General features: G+C 41.8%; 2 protein-coding genes across 3 annotated transcripts; one reads left to right on the forward strand and one right to left on the reverse strand.

Moving 5' to 3' along the window:
* Window positions 1–1,166: 1,166 nt before the first annotated feature.
* LOC136425077 (chromatin target of PRMT1 protein-like) lies at window positions 1,167–5,878 on the reverse strand. Of its 2 annotated transcripts, XM_066413835.1 has the most exons (7): window positions 5,726–5,878; window positions 4,632–4,815; window positions 3,867–3,990; window positions 3,079–3,165; window positions 2,272–2,352; window positions 1,659–1,768; window positions 1,167–1,362 (listed from the first exon to the last, which is right to left on the reverse strand). In XM_066413835.1, exons 1-7 carry the CDS (start codon window positions 5,794–5,796, stop codon window positions 1,261–1,263), a joined length of 759 nt encoding a protein of 252 aa, XP_066269932.1. In that variant the 5' UTR covers window positions 5,797–5,878; the 3' UTR covers window positions 1,167–1,260. The 2 variants fall into 2 exon arrangements, with proteins under 2 accessions (XP_066269932.1, XP_066269931.1); XM_066413834.1 differs by lacking the exon at window positions 3,079–3,165 and having other exon boundaries at window positions 5,726–5,873.
* Window positions 5,879–7,129: 1,251 nt separating this feature from the next.
* LOC136425591 (vacuolar protein sorting-associated protein 72 homolog) lies at window positions 7,130–11,613 on the forward strand. Its single transcript, XM_066414509.1, has 6 exons — window positions 7,130–7,409; window positions 8,347–8,499; window positions 8,946–9,063; window positions 9,475–9,657; window positions 10,101–10,254; window positions 11,219–11,613. The coding sequence occupies exons 1-6, from the start codon at window positions 7,299–7,301 to the stop codon at window positions 11,538–11,540; spliced, it is 1,041 nt and encodes a 346-aa protein (XP_066270606.1). The 5' UTR covers window positions 7,130–7,298; the 3' UTR covers window positions 11,541–11,613.
* Window positions 11,614–13,595: the final 1,982 nt, after the last annotated feature.

The raw sequence follows: 13,595 nt of genomic DNA on the forward strand, positions 1-13,595 counted from the left end.
GTTACAAAAGTTTAAAACTTATGTGCTAAACTGTCATCAATGGGTATGATGGTTCAATCATGTTTTGTTGCTTTCCAAGTGACCACTTAGTGTTTACTTGTATGTTTTTTTAATGGAACTATGACCAAGAGGACAGTGGGAGCCAAACTTTCTCAAACCAGTACGAGTAACAGGCAAAACAATTACCTCTGTCTAACCACACTACCAGTGGACTAGCCCCCTATATATGGCCTCCGTCGGTCAGTATTGACCATGGTCCTAACACTAGCCCCCTGCTGTAGTGGTTGCACAACTACATGTATGTAGCCCAAGGGACTAGACAAGACTAGAAGGGCATAACCCTATTCCAAAATGGTGTGCTTCTGCTAGACTCCCAAGATCTTTTATCTGCATGTGATTTCTATGTAATTATTTAGAAGCTAGCTATGGTTTTACTACATGTATTATTTTCAAATTTCTCAGATTTCATTCAAGTCAAGGTCTCACCCACCCACTAACCTAATGAAAAAAGCAGTTCAGTCATCAGTTGTTTCACTACAAAACTTTATATACAACACAGATTAATGTAAGAAAATGAGTTCTCAGCTGCTCTGAGCAGCAAATAATGTAACACAGTCATGATTGGGTATCCAGAAACATAACTTGAAGGTAGTAAAAATGTATTCTAGATTACTGTGGTGACAAAAATGAGCCCATCTTGAAAGATAATATAGTAGTAATGGCTAAGTACAAAATCATAACTGGTCGATATCATTACAAATTTGTAAATAACTTCGCTTTCAATAAAGTATTACCAACTGGAGTTCAGTATGTTCTTTCGGTATCTCGACAAAAATCGTTCACTAACATAACGAACACTAAATATAAAACAGCTCGAGAGCTTCGCACAAGGCTTTCTATTTACAAAGACGAAGTAAAACTAGGATAGTATAAAACAAACAGTTGCTGATTCTACATGTATGTTGGTGACTGGAGGTTTTTATGCATTTTTACTACACCAAAACTAATACTTGAAGTGCTTTCCAATATGGCAAGATTGGGTTGTCCACAAAAATAATTCCCAACCGAAGAAAATTAGCAAGAAAATATGTTAAAAGTTTCACAGTCAGTGCATTTTTGAATCTGTAGTACTGTCAAATAAGCTGCCTGCTTTGCTATTGATTTACAACATTTCTTGATTTGTCATATTGCTAGACAGAGTTCCATGTTTTCCTATGTGTCACATTATGTAAGGAGTGTTCCCAGAGTAAACCTAGCATCCTATTCGTCAGCTCCAGCTTGTTGCATGTATTCGTCTAGTTGCGCATCCAGATATCCCTTCGTCTTAGACATGTAGGCATCTAGCTGGTTGTCTAGGTCCTCCTGTATAGCGTAAAAAGATGTGTTTAAAGATATGAACAACGACATTCAATTTTTGGACCCCAAAATCTTTCTTTTTTTTCATGTACCTTAATACCAAATAGAAAAAAAAGTTATTTTCTGATGTCAAATACCAAGACGTAGAAATGCAAAATAAAAACATAAAAATGCAAATATTTACATGACATGCAACCTCTCTCTCATTGGTTAATCTGATAATTGCCATGCTATCATTGGTTGAACTTTTAATTGTGATTGACAGTCAGGACTGGTTCATTTGGGTAGGAAATGGCACAAACCTTGGAGACGTTGCTCTGGATCCCTCCGCGTGCACCGCGGCCCCGTCCTCGGCCCCCTCCACGACCGCGTAGACCACCACGAATCCCGCGCATTCCACCTCGAGGGGCTCCTGGAAATGGGGAAAATAGCTTTGATGAGAGAAGACTATACTATCTATATGTGCCGAAGCAGCAAACCCCCTGTACAAATATTGAGTCTGAAATATTCAAATAAAAGAAGTAATATAACCTCTTTCTTATTGCGATCACATTAAAAAGCTTTCTAAGAAAGTAAATTTGTGCATAGTGCTGCATACCTTAACTCTGGACCTGAACTGGACTTGTAAAAATGTTTAGGTTCAAGTCCAAAAAAACCTAAACATCGGGATCCAAGTCCTGACTTGCGAAAAAAATCTCACTTATTTTGTGTTTATTACTGAGCTTTTGAGTTTACCACTAACTGTATATGATTTTGGATGTGTATTTCTTAAATTACAAGAAAAATTTATGCCAACATGTAATTTTACATGTAACCGAAAACTAACACATATATGCTATGGGTTCAGGTTCAGACTTATAAGTCTGGACCTGGACCTGAACATGAGTTTAGATACACAGCACTATTTGTACCCACCTCTGCCTGCCCCCCTCCCCCTCATGCCGCCTGCACCGCGGCCGCCACCTCTCGGCATACGACCTCCACGTGGCTGGAAACCTGGAACGTGGAAACGGGTGTACATAGAACAAGAACACATTATTACAAGTGTTTCACTGGTCACTTTTGGAAAGACCCTGGCAATTTGGAAAATCTAACTGATTCTAAGCCATACATGGCTTGTCATGAGATCAAAGTGGTTCTTTAAACCCGTTGAGGGCCATTTTACAGACCACAAAACTTGATTTTATTTTATTTTATTAGAATTGCAACAGTGCAATACACATGGGACACAGGCAGCTATTGCTGGCGCCGCGACCCACACACATAATATACCCGTTTTTTTTGCACTTGGGTGAAGTGGGAAAAGTCGTGTGAAGTGCGTTTTTCCCACGGGCACAAGATCGGTGGCGTCAGGGGATTCGAACCCGGGACCGCTGGGTTCTGGGCTGAAAACCCTGCCGTAACGCCACACGACCCCACAAAACAAAACTTCATTGTGACCAGTGTTTCTAGTTCATCAACACACAAGGTAGAACAAAGAAATTATAGTCACTAAACACACTATTCCACAAATCAGGAGGGTAAGCTGGAAGGGGGACTAGAGCAGTGGCAGAGAACTGAAAACAGAAGGATGCCATCTTTTTTCAAAAAGCTGTGAAATGAATGCCAAGATTAGTGGATCTTTAAAAGCACTTTTCATGCAGGGAAAATCTTACAAGGGATTTTGCACAAGGAGAAAGTGACCACCAAGAACGATACCACCGGGTTTTTAAGTATTCTGACCTCTGCCCGCTCCTCTAAATCCGCCTCTCCCGCCACGGCCCATGGCGCCGCGACCAAACTGCGGCAGCGACAGCCTGCCTCGGATACCTTCAAACAAACAGCACGACATTTGAGTACCCACCTGAGACCTGCTGTTAATGTGTTAGAAACTAGGTTTACAGGCTATTAGGTAGCAGGGCGTCAGGGCGTCTTTTAGACGCCTTACACTAAGAAAACAAGGAAATTAGACGTCCTCCTTTTGCAGGGGACACCCAGAGACTCTGTTTCCTTGGTAATTACATAGACACGTACAATTGTTCCCGACACACACACTGCCACTGTTGTTTTTTCCTCATACCAGACACTGGAACAGCATGTAAACTGATTGACATACAAAGCTACCAAGTAATGTTCTAACAGTCCCTTTTGGATTAACATTCAACACTCCCAACACTGGTATAGAATACAGAAACCTGCAATGAAACATGTTTTTTTACATAGCGAACAAGATTCCTTTCCAAGCCACACATACAGTGTAAGGTACATGTCATAGCTGATCATACAGGCCTCACCACAAAATGGTTTAGCAAAGTTTGAATCAGCTACAGTTAATGTTGCAAGGATAATGACCAAACCCAGGACACCGCATAACTTCCCGTTTGGAAGAGGTCCTTGCAGTTACTTAAGACTTAAGGACACATGAAGAAAATGTTCCCAACTCTAAAAACACCCAAAAAATTACCAAGATCCACACATAACTAAGCTGATAACAAAAAATCACAAGAAAGAGCATGCAAACGAGAACTAACCTCCCCTGCCGCGTCCGCGAATCCCGCCGCGCATTCCCCCGCGTCCACGGAAACCTCCACGCTGCGGCAGCCCCAGTCGGGCTTGCACGTTACCCTTGGAACCGAGTCGCAGTTTCAGGGGCATCTGTAAAACATTGTGAAATACAGAAGTGTTATCAAAGGCTTGGTCCGATTTGTGTCCAGTAATGATTTTGTATGCTCACAGAGTTACCTTTACTTAGTGCCCTTATTGTATTCGAGGGGATCGCTGAAAAGGTCTATTGGTAAAGGGGAATTATTAGTGCCATATGGGGAATTTATGTCATACCTAGGTCGGAATAATGTTCGATACAGGTGTTGCGGACCGGTTAATATTTTGGGTAATCACACAGGTTTCTACTTGTCTCTGAGTTGTATCACACGGGCTTCCATATTACCCATAGAATCATTCGAATGCACTACATGTGCACTGAGTGTGCTACTGTCAAAAATTTAAATACCGGATTTGGACGTTGGAATTGATGCTGTTCAAGGACACCAAATTTTCTCAACTTCTGGCACATTTTGCATTCAAATGTGTTTTTTAAGGTGGGTACGACATGAATAAATGATAACATGGTGTATTCAGCACCACCTTCAGTCCCAGCCCTCCCATAGGTCGGATCTCCCTCTAGCCTTCGGGCGATCTGACCCACGGTCAGGCTGGTACCCCAGGTGATACAGAACACACCCAGTCTGTATTGTATTCTACAGTAATCCAGGTAAATGCAATGTTGAAACATGTACCTGATGTACCATCTGCATCTGCTGCTGTTGCTGCTGCTGCTTGAGATGCAGCGCCGCCTGGACCGTGGGCCGGTTCTCCATCTGCTGCGCCAGGCGGCGGTTCTTCGCGGACGCCATCTGTTGCTGCTGCAACGTTGCCCGTACCTGCTGTTGCGGGGGCGCTTTCTTGGCCAGGGTGGAGAATCTTGGGGTGTGGATATAATACACAGGACATATAGGTTCATGCAACAGGGCTTCGAGAGGGTCCACATGACACATAGAGTCACAGACTGAAGGAGGGGACACCATAGAGAAGAGAAGCCACCATGATGGCATGGTATGATGTTGGGAAGAGTGGTTTAACCTTTAGCACACTGAAGTAGCCATTTGGCACCCAATTCCCTATTGGTTACAGAGTTAGGCAGCAGAAAGAAGGTTAAGGGATTGATATAGAAGAAGAGAAAGGAAGATGGGTGGGATGGAGAGATGAGATGCAACCTTGAGGACAAGACACCGCCACTGCCGCTTACAAGCACAGCGTGCTTCGGACAGTTTGGCAGTTCCGCTTTCTACATGCCGCTTACTCACACGACCCAGGCCTAGGACGGGCACTGAGAAAGCGTAGGGTGGACCCTCTCAGCCTGAAGTCACCTCTGTGGCGAGGTTTGCTTCTGGTTTGGAAGAAAATTGAACAAGACATGACAAAACGGCATCACACCTGAGGTGTTGTCAAAAAGTTCATCATTTTTTGTGTGCAAATGGGACACCCTGGTTGTTGTTCACCAGTACATCAATGCCGATAACATCAATGAAACTTATGCAACGGCAGCATTATACAATACACAACATTTGTTTCAAATGGTGCAGTGCCCTCTACCAACTCACTACCAGCAGTGCAGTCGAACGTATTCTTTCTATGTCCAGATATTCTTACTACCCGTTTGGGTGTATGTAAGGCTTTTGTGCTGGAAGCACTGCATCAAACGCATTATCTAGCCCCATCGTGATCTCTATCTCTTTTTCTGAGATGTGATCTGGGGCTTTTTTTACAGGCACAAAAAACGCAGGGTGTCCTACTGGGGTATGAACCATTGTTCATGGCACTGTGTGCTCACCGGTCGTTCAGAGAGATTTTGGTGGTGCTTTTGAGCACAACTTTCGGGGTGACATCCTTTCCGTACGACATTTTGCTTGTGTCTTGCGTCGGTGACGATTTTGGTCCTCTTCTGGTAGTTTCTTGCACTTCCTGCTGTTGAGTACCTACACAATCTGTGAATGTGGAGTTAAGAAGGTATAAAGGTATAAAGAACTAAATGTTGCAAAAGAATTTGCATAACACGATGCAATGTACTGAACGAAGTGCACAACAGGATGCATTGCAAGAATTGCACAACAGGATGCAATGCAAGAATTGCACAACAGGATGTAATGCAAGAATTGCACAACAGGATGCAATGCAAGAATTGCACAACAGGATGCAATGCAAGAATTACAGAACAGGATGCAGCAGCAATACACAAATATTTGCACAACCGGATGCAAAATTATGCACGGATTGATCTGGTGCTTCATCAAGTATTGTACCAGCAAAATTTCAATAAAATTTTGCAGCATTTTTTTGCAACTGTGCAATTCGAAATGTGCACATGATAGTGACTCATCAACTGCACAAGACAATTTGCATCAACGCCTCTAATTTGCTACAAGCAGCTGCAAAAACAATTGTGACAAAAAATTTTTGGACAGGTGTGGCTCTGCTGCCAGCGCTACAAACCCACACACGTTCGCATTCTTTCCCCCTCCTAGATGCCTTCATACGCTCAACGATTATTTAAGAAGAAGGAATATATAACTCACTTTCCGAAATGTATTTCTGACTATCTGTAGTATCTTTCCCCCTAGTTAGACAACCTCCTTGGTTAGACAGCAGAAATTTTAGAAACGTGGCAAGACTACACAAAAAAATTATGGCCGCCATGCCAAAAATATACACGCATTTTGCACAGCATTTGTGCACTATCTGCATCGCTTAGTGTACTACAAACCGGCTGGAAAGGATACAGTGACGTCTTCTGAAGCTTTAAGACGAAACGGAAAGTTTAAGAAGAAAAATTAGACGTCTTCTCTCTGCAACTACTCCTCCGCGTCTTTCGCGTCCTGATGCAGGCACTCGATGACGTCACCAGCAAGAACCCGGATGTACTAAGATTTCCCCCGGGGCTTATTTTTTGTTATAAAAAGAAATAGAAACCCCTGAATTTTGATTTTATAAAAAGGGGCAATATGATTGTAGTTTGTGTGAGACAAAAAATGATATCTTATCGAAATCTTTGAAAAAGAGAAACTAGAAAGGTCATAGCAGGTCATAGGCCATTGGCGTTACTTTTTTTTCAGTCAAAAAGAATTACAAAACTTGGAATAAATCACTTATAATATTTTACTATATAATTATATTTCCTTAATTTCTTTTTATTAAAAATCATTCAAAAACTGCAAAGGTCACAGCTGGTAACAGCAGGTCACAGGTCATTGGCGGGAAAATGGCCGACTGAGTCTTTGGTGGGAGGGCTTTGTTCTGCATTTTCTTCTTTTCCGTACTCATTTTTGATCTAGCCATACATTTGGTGGACCAAAGACGCTCATAAAGTCTGAAATAAAGTCTTAGACAAGCTCAGGAGGGAAGGAATCATGGCGGCGGAACGCTCAAGACGCGTGAACGCCGGGGCCAAGATGACAAAACTTCTTGTGGACGAGCAAGAAGATGAGTTTTACCAGACAACGTATGGAGGCTTCAATGAAGTAAGTCTGTAAAACTAAAAACGAAGATTTCACTTAGATTTAGCTGGTGGTTATGTCTGAACTGTTCTAGCTTTACTCATTTTCAAAACTTAAACAATAGAAAGCAAGAAAACTTGTCAAGAAAACTGTTAAGAAACATCACACAATTTTGGAATATACATTGCTGTAAAATCTTCAACTTCAACTTGTTTAACCCCCAGATAACCCCGCGAGGGGCAAAGTAGGGGGGGGAGGTCCCAGGCTAAGGCGGGTAGGCCTCCAGCCTGGCGCGGTATGACTCAACGGTGGGAGCCGTAACAACCGCGCCAGGCAGGGCGTTTCACTTGGGGATGGTGCGGGGGAAGAATGAATGTTTGTAAGAGTCTTTCCGGGCGTTAAGTGGTTGAAATTTGATTTTGAGCATGTGGCTCCCCCGGGTGCGCCCCCGATCATGCATGATGTTGCACATACAAGTACTGAATGCAGAAATGTTAGCGATGATTTAATCTTGCGGTAGGGAGAAAATTTGTACGCACCCAGAAGACGCCCTGACACCATGCTAGCTCTAATATTTATTTATTTATTTATTTCTGTTTTCTTTATACAGGGTAGGACGCTCTCAGTGCTAACCACACTGCTTTGCAGGGCGTGCCCTGTACAGAACAACATAAACGGACTCAATAACATAAAAAAGGATATAACATAAGCTAATAAGCTAATTCGGAGTTGCTATGCATGTGCAGTGTCAAAGGTGAAGGCCCCGGCTTGCAAACAGTGCTCGTCTCGACATTGTAAAGATTTGCATAACAACGCCCGACAGGTTTTGTTCACGTCTCGGGGGCCTTCACCTTTGACACTGCACATGCGTAGTAGCAACTCCAAACTAGCTTCTTAACAAGCCTACTTACATCTAGTTCATGCCTGACTTTTAAAACATGATCATCATCTTTTCTAACAGGAATCTGGGGATGATGAGTTTGAGTCTGATGCGGAGAGCAGTGATGACGAGGTGGACTCTGACTTCAGCGCCTCGGAGGACGATGAACCGGTCAGCGACCAGGACGACGATGAACCCCAGAGGAAGAGGAGGGTCATCACAAAGGCCTACAAGGTCTGTTCTTTACATACATGTTTATTTGTTTCAAATAACCTTTACTATACACAGGTGCACCAGTGCACTCATTTCTAAAAATAAATTTCAAGCCCTGGTACAGAACCAAGCTGCCAGATTCTGTACAAACAACTACGACATGGGTACTAGTGTCACCAAAATGAAAACAGATCTACAGTAGTTGCCACTCAAAAACAAAAGAAAAATGTCCAAACTATGCATGATGTACAAAATGACTAAAATTTAACAAACTACTAGTATGCAGTCATGCCTACTTGGGATTCGAACCCAAGGACCATAAGATCCTCAGTCAACAGCCCTAACCACAATAAGCACAAGCTTGCAGGACCAAAGAGTTGATCTTTTCAAGTCAGGATATGTATTTGTATAGATCTTGTGTCATCAACTAACAGAGGCCTTTACCTAATTCTTGCAACCATATGCAGGAGCCAAAGAAAGCTGCAAAACCAAGTGAGGGAAAAGAACCAGAGAAGAGACAACAACAAACACAGAAGGTGGAGAAACCCAAACAGCCACAGCAACAGAGAGTCATTCTTCCTTCAGGTCAGTATGTGTGGGCTACAGGGCTTTTTCTAAACAACGGAACAGGGGCGCTTCACAGTTTTACATTCAGCATGCACCCTCTTGGGGCAGATTGAACACTGCTGACCATAACCACCATCTGTGAACACCCCATGTACTACCTACCTACATGTATGTATATGTGTAAATACTTCACATTCGGGACTGCATCTGTTAGCAGCAACACCTACTTGCACTGTGTAACAGCATCAGTCAGAATTGCCCCATAGGAAGGTGACAGATGGTCACCGAAAAGTTGGTCTTGAATAAAACACTTAATTATGTAAAAAAAACCTTTGTTATCCATGTATGACCATTTTTTTTAATTGTAACTTTGAACCTTGATTTCACCCACAGGAAGCTTTAGATTTTCACATCAATTTATTTTTCCAGCGAGAATCCAGACACGTAAGTCCACGGCGGAGCGTACGATGCAGTGTAACATCAGGTACAAAGAGCGGGAACGTCTACGCGCCATCCAGCCCAAGAAGCAGCCAGTGGAGTTCCGCCGTCTCACACAGGAGGAAGTGCTGGAGGAGGCCAAGATCACAGAACAGATCAACCTTGCTTCTCTGGGTGAGTCTTTATTTCTTTATTTGAGTTTATCACAGACAACATGACATGAGGGCAAAACACCCACAAGAGGTGGTCTGAGTACATGCAAAATCCAGACTGTGAGTCAAGGAGAAAAAAGACCAGAATTTTAAACTGAATCCAATATACAATATACTATACTCAAGGCTCCACCCCTGGGGCTTTGCCAAAAAGTATTGAAATCTTCAACTGCTGGCCATTTTGATCCAAGGCTAGATGCTACTGTAAATCTTGGAAACTTTTGCAGTAGTTTTATTTTGCAGTAAAAAACCCACTGCCCCTATGACCTCAGAAAGGCTATGGGACTACCTTTACCTTTTAACTGCGAACAATAAACCACCACAAAAATTTCTACATTTTAATATGGTAACTATTTCCTAGATTTATTTTTCTCCTTTTTCACCATCACATTCTCTGTTCTATAGAGACATACCGTCAGCTGGAAGATGAGAGGAGAAAGGCGAGGAACCAGAAGCGTGTGCGTTACCAGGGCCCCACCATCAGATACCACTCCCTCTCCATGCCTCTTATAGAGGAGCTGCCCAAGGAGACAGAAGAGATCAACGTTGTCGGAGACAGGTTAGACTTATTTTGTTTTTGATTGAATGCTCAGGATTAGGGTAAAATTAAAAAAAGTTAAAGCAGTCATTCTCAATTGAGATGAAGCATATTGCTTTTTCAAGTAGCTAGAAGGGCAATGCAACTTTGCTACAGCTTGCGTTAACAGGGGTTCATCTAAATCAGGAAAAAGGGGTGCTGCGCCCTCTTATTTCAGTCCAGTGCCCCCTTGTCAAATTCAGATTTTAGCTTAATACTATAAGTGTCCAGCATACAGCCTTCACTCAGCAATTGATTCTTCCATGAATACATAGAATTCGCTCCCTTGCCTGTGTGCGTTCCCTCTTATTCAATTTTTTTAGAAAAACCCCTGCGTTAATACAATGAACATGTGGCTGTTTTGTATACACAGTACTAACAAGACTTCAGTGAAAATGTCCAAGAGTAGGCAAATTAAAGTTGTTGGCTTATATAAGTTATAGGCGACAAAACATGTGTTAATGAAAATTTCTTCAGTTCATGTGTTATTTTTATTCTTGGATACTGATAATTCTAAAGCAGTAGTGTGTAGAGGCCAGTGGTTAGTGGCCCTGCCTCTGGAACAAGAAGCCGTGAGTTCAATCCCGGCTATGTCCCTCACCCGACATGCACGCCACTGGAAAGGGTCGCAGTCCTTAGGAAGGGATTTTCAGCTGTGGTCCACTGTCCATTGTGCTTGTCTAAAAGAGCTAAGAGAATTTCCCTGGTACAATGAACCTGTAAATACTGTACTTAGCATCTGTCTTCCATGTCATTACCAGTGGAAGAGCATCTTTTCAGTGAGCTAAATTGGTTTAAGATCGCTTTCTTTCGCTTTTTCTAGAAATGGAATATCATGAGACATTGTATTGTGCATAGCTTTCTTTCACTCTTACTACATAGATATCATATACATTGTATATTTTTCCAAATTCTAATCTTCGTACGTATGCCACTGTTTTTTCAGCTCTCCACCCATACAGCCATCCCAGAAGTCTCAGGTCACGCGGTGTTCGCGTAACTTCATCACATTCCCGGACGACGCCACGTTCCGTAAGCACTTCCCCTCCAAGAAGCCGAAACCTCCCGCCAAATCGTGCTGCGCTGTGACCCGTCTCCCGGCGAAGTATTTCGACCCCATCACACAGACTCCTTATGCTACGATACAAGCCTTTAAGTGTTTAAGGGACACATATCTGCAAGAACAGGAACTGAAGTGTGACAAGAGACTGAACGAACTTAACGGATACCTGGAACAGAAAAGAAAACAGAAACTCCTTCAGAAATAATTGGTTATCCACCTATGTGGATGTGCAGTGTCTTGGGTCTATTGATGTTGATAAACACACATGAATGACATGATTAAAGATATTGAAATTGTCTTTTGCCTTCACACTGAGAATTTCCTGTTAACCATTAGTATGATTGCAGGATTTTTGTTAAAGTAAAATCTGACCATGAACTGCCAATCATATAAACATAAAGGCTTTAATTTGAGTCTCAATACTACCCTTTCCCCATGTATAGCCCCAGCCAAGTTCATACCCCACCCCACAACATTCCTTGCCCCACCCCCACCTCAATCCTTGCTATACCCAAGCTTCACTGTGTTTAGCTCAGTATAAACCTTTTCATGACTGTTTCAGTCCCAAGCCGTTGCCTTCCCCTTAATCTTAACATTACCTTAATCCCACTCTACATAAATAAATGTAGTTGAGTTCAAAACTGTTGAAATGATTTGTAATATTTCAAATTTGGTGTTTATGTTGTCTTCATACATCATAAATGGTAACTCTTATTAAATGTGTTCGTGTTTTTTTCTATAACTTTTATTGATCTTGACCTTTTGGATCTTGGTGGTAAATCAGGGGTTGTGTGTGTGTCTGTCTGTGTGTGTGTGTGTGTGTATTTGGAGTTTGAGTATGTTTATCTGAATAGTTTCATCAGGTCGGTAAGTCACTTAATAGAAAGACTTTGTACACAACCAAGGGTTTTATTCAACCAACGTTTCAGTGCAAAGTGAACCAGTGCAAATTGCCCTAAGGAAGGTAACAGATGGTCAACAAGATGTTGGTTGAATAAAAAGGTTGTGCACAAAGAGTCTTTTTAATCTGTTTATATTTGTGTTTTGGACATGCTATGGTCATGATTGTTACTTTACCCCATTGGGATAAAGTATTATTTTTGTTTATCCGTGTGTATATAAACAGTGCAGTTGCTGTAGATTCTGCTAGAGGGTGCTTACCATCTGAGGGGGCAGAGTCTGATTGCCTTGTCCATTAATTCATAGAAATAGCATACAAAGTTCAATGTCAGTAACATAAACATTAGCTGAATAAATTGCCTGATGAAGCATTAAAAATTCTAACAAGCTTCTAGTGTGATACTCAAATACAAAACGGGCCCCGCTCCTGAGTCTCCGCCAAAAAGGGAGACAATGCAAATGAAACATTAGGTTTTTCATTGTAGCGTAAATGGCATTTATAAACCTTGCCACTGTAATGCTATACCCTAATGAGCCTATATTAACCATATGGTTCTGTTTTCCATTCCCATTCATCTGTTGGCTAAACGTAATGACTTAATAAATCATCATATATTGCTAATTTTTCACTGAGTGGGTCGCGATGAATTAAGCCTGTAATTGGAACTCATGTTTTCATAGACATTTGCTGTGGGATTTTGGCAACTGGAAAGATCGTTACGGAGTGAGAGATGGCAAAAGGTTAGACTCTTAGAGGGCACATTTGAAATATATCTGTACCTTCGCCAAGAAGGTTATGTTTTCTGTGCCATTTGTGGATGGGTGAGTGGTTTTTTTTTTGGGGGGGGGAGCATAACTCAAGAAGCTGTGGATAGATTTGTATGATATTTGGTATGTAGGTACATGTCGGCAAATAAGCAAAGGGCAAATTCGATTATGACCCCCTAGCGGAATTCTATGGTACTGCAGCAAAACCTCTAGTTTGTCTATTTCATTGTTTTGAACATGCCGTGGTCATGATTTTCGTTTGTAGCAGATAACTCTTATTATTTTGGTGATAAACGCACCTTTGTAAATAATTGTAGATTATATCAATAAACCTAACTATATCTGAACTATGACATTATGATTACCATAATGATAATCCCTTTGAATTTTGGAATGACGTATAGTTTCACAACCACCGCTCTAAGAAAATTAAGTGAAGCGATACCGTCAATTAAGCAAACAGAGCGTCTGATTTCAAATTGACCTATGCCCCCGACCTTTGTCATTCACAATTTATTTCTTGAACTATCTTATATCGTGATATGCTTTGGGGTACAAAAATTTATTTTACCAAGCTGTTACAGCGTTATTT

Source organism: Branchiostoma lanceolatum, chromosome 19 (assembly GCF_035083965.1).
Source record: "Branchiostoma lanceolatum isolate klBraLanc5 chromosome 19, klBraLanc5.hap2, whole genome shotgun sequence".
NCBI lineage: Eukaryota > Metazoa > Chordata > Leptocardii > Amphioxiformes > Branchiostomatidae > Branchiostoma > Branchiostoma lanceolatum.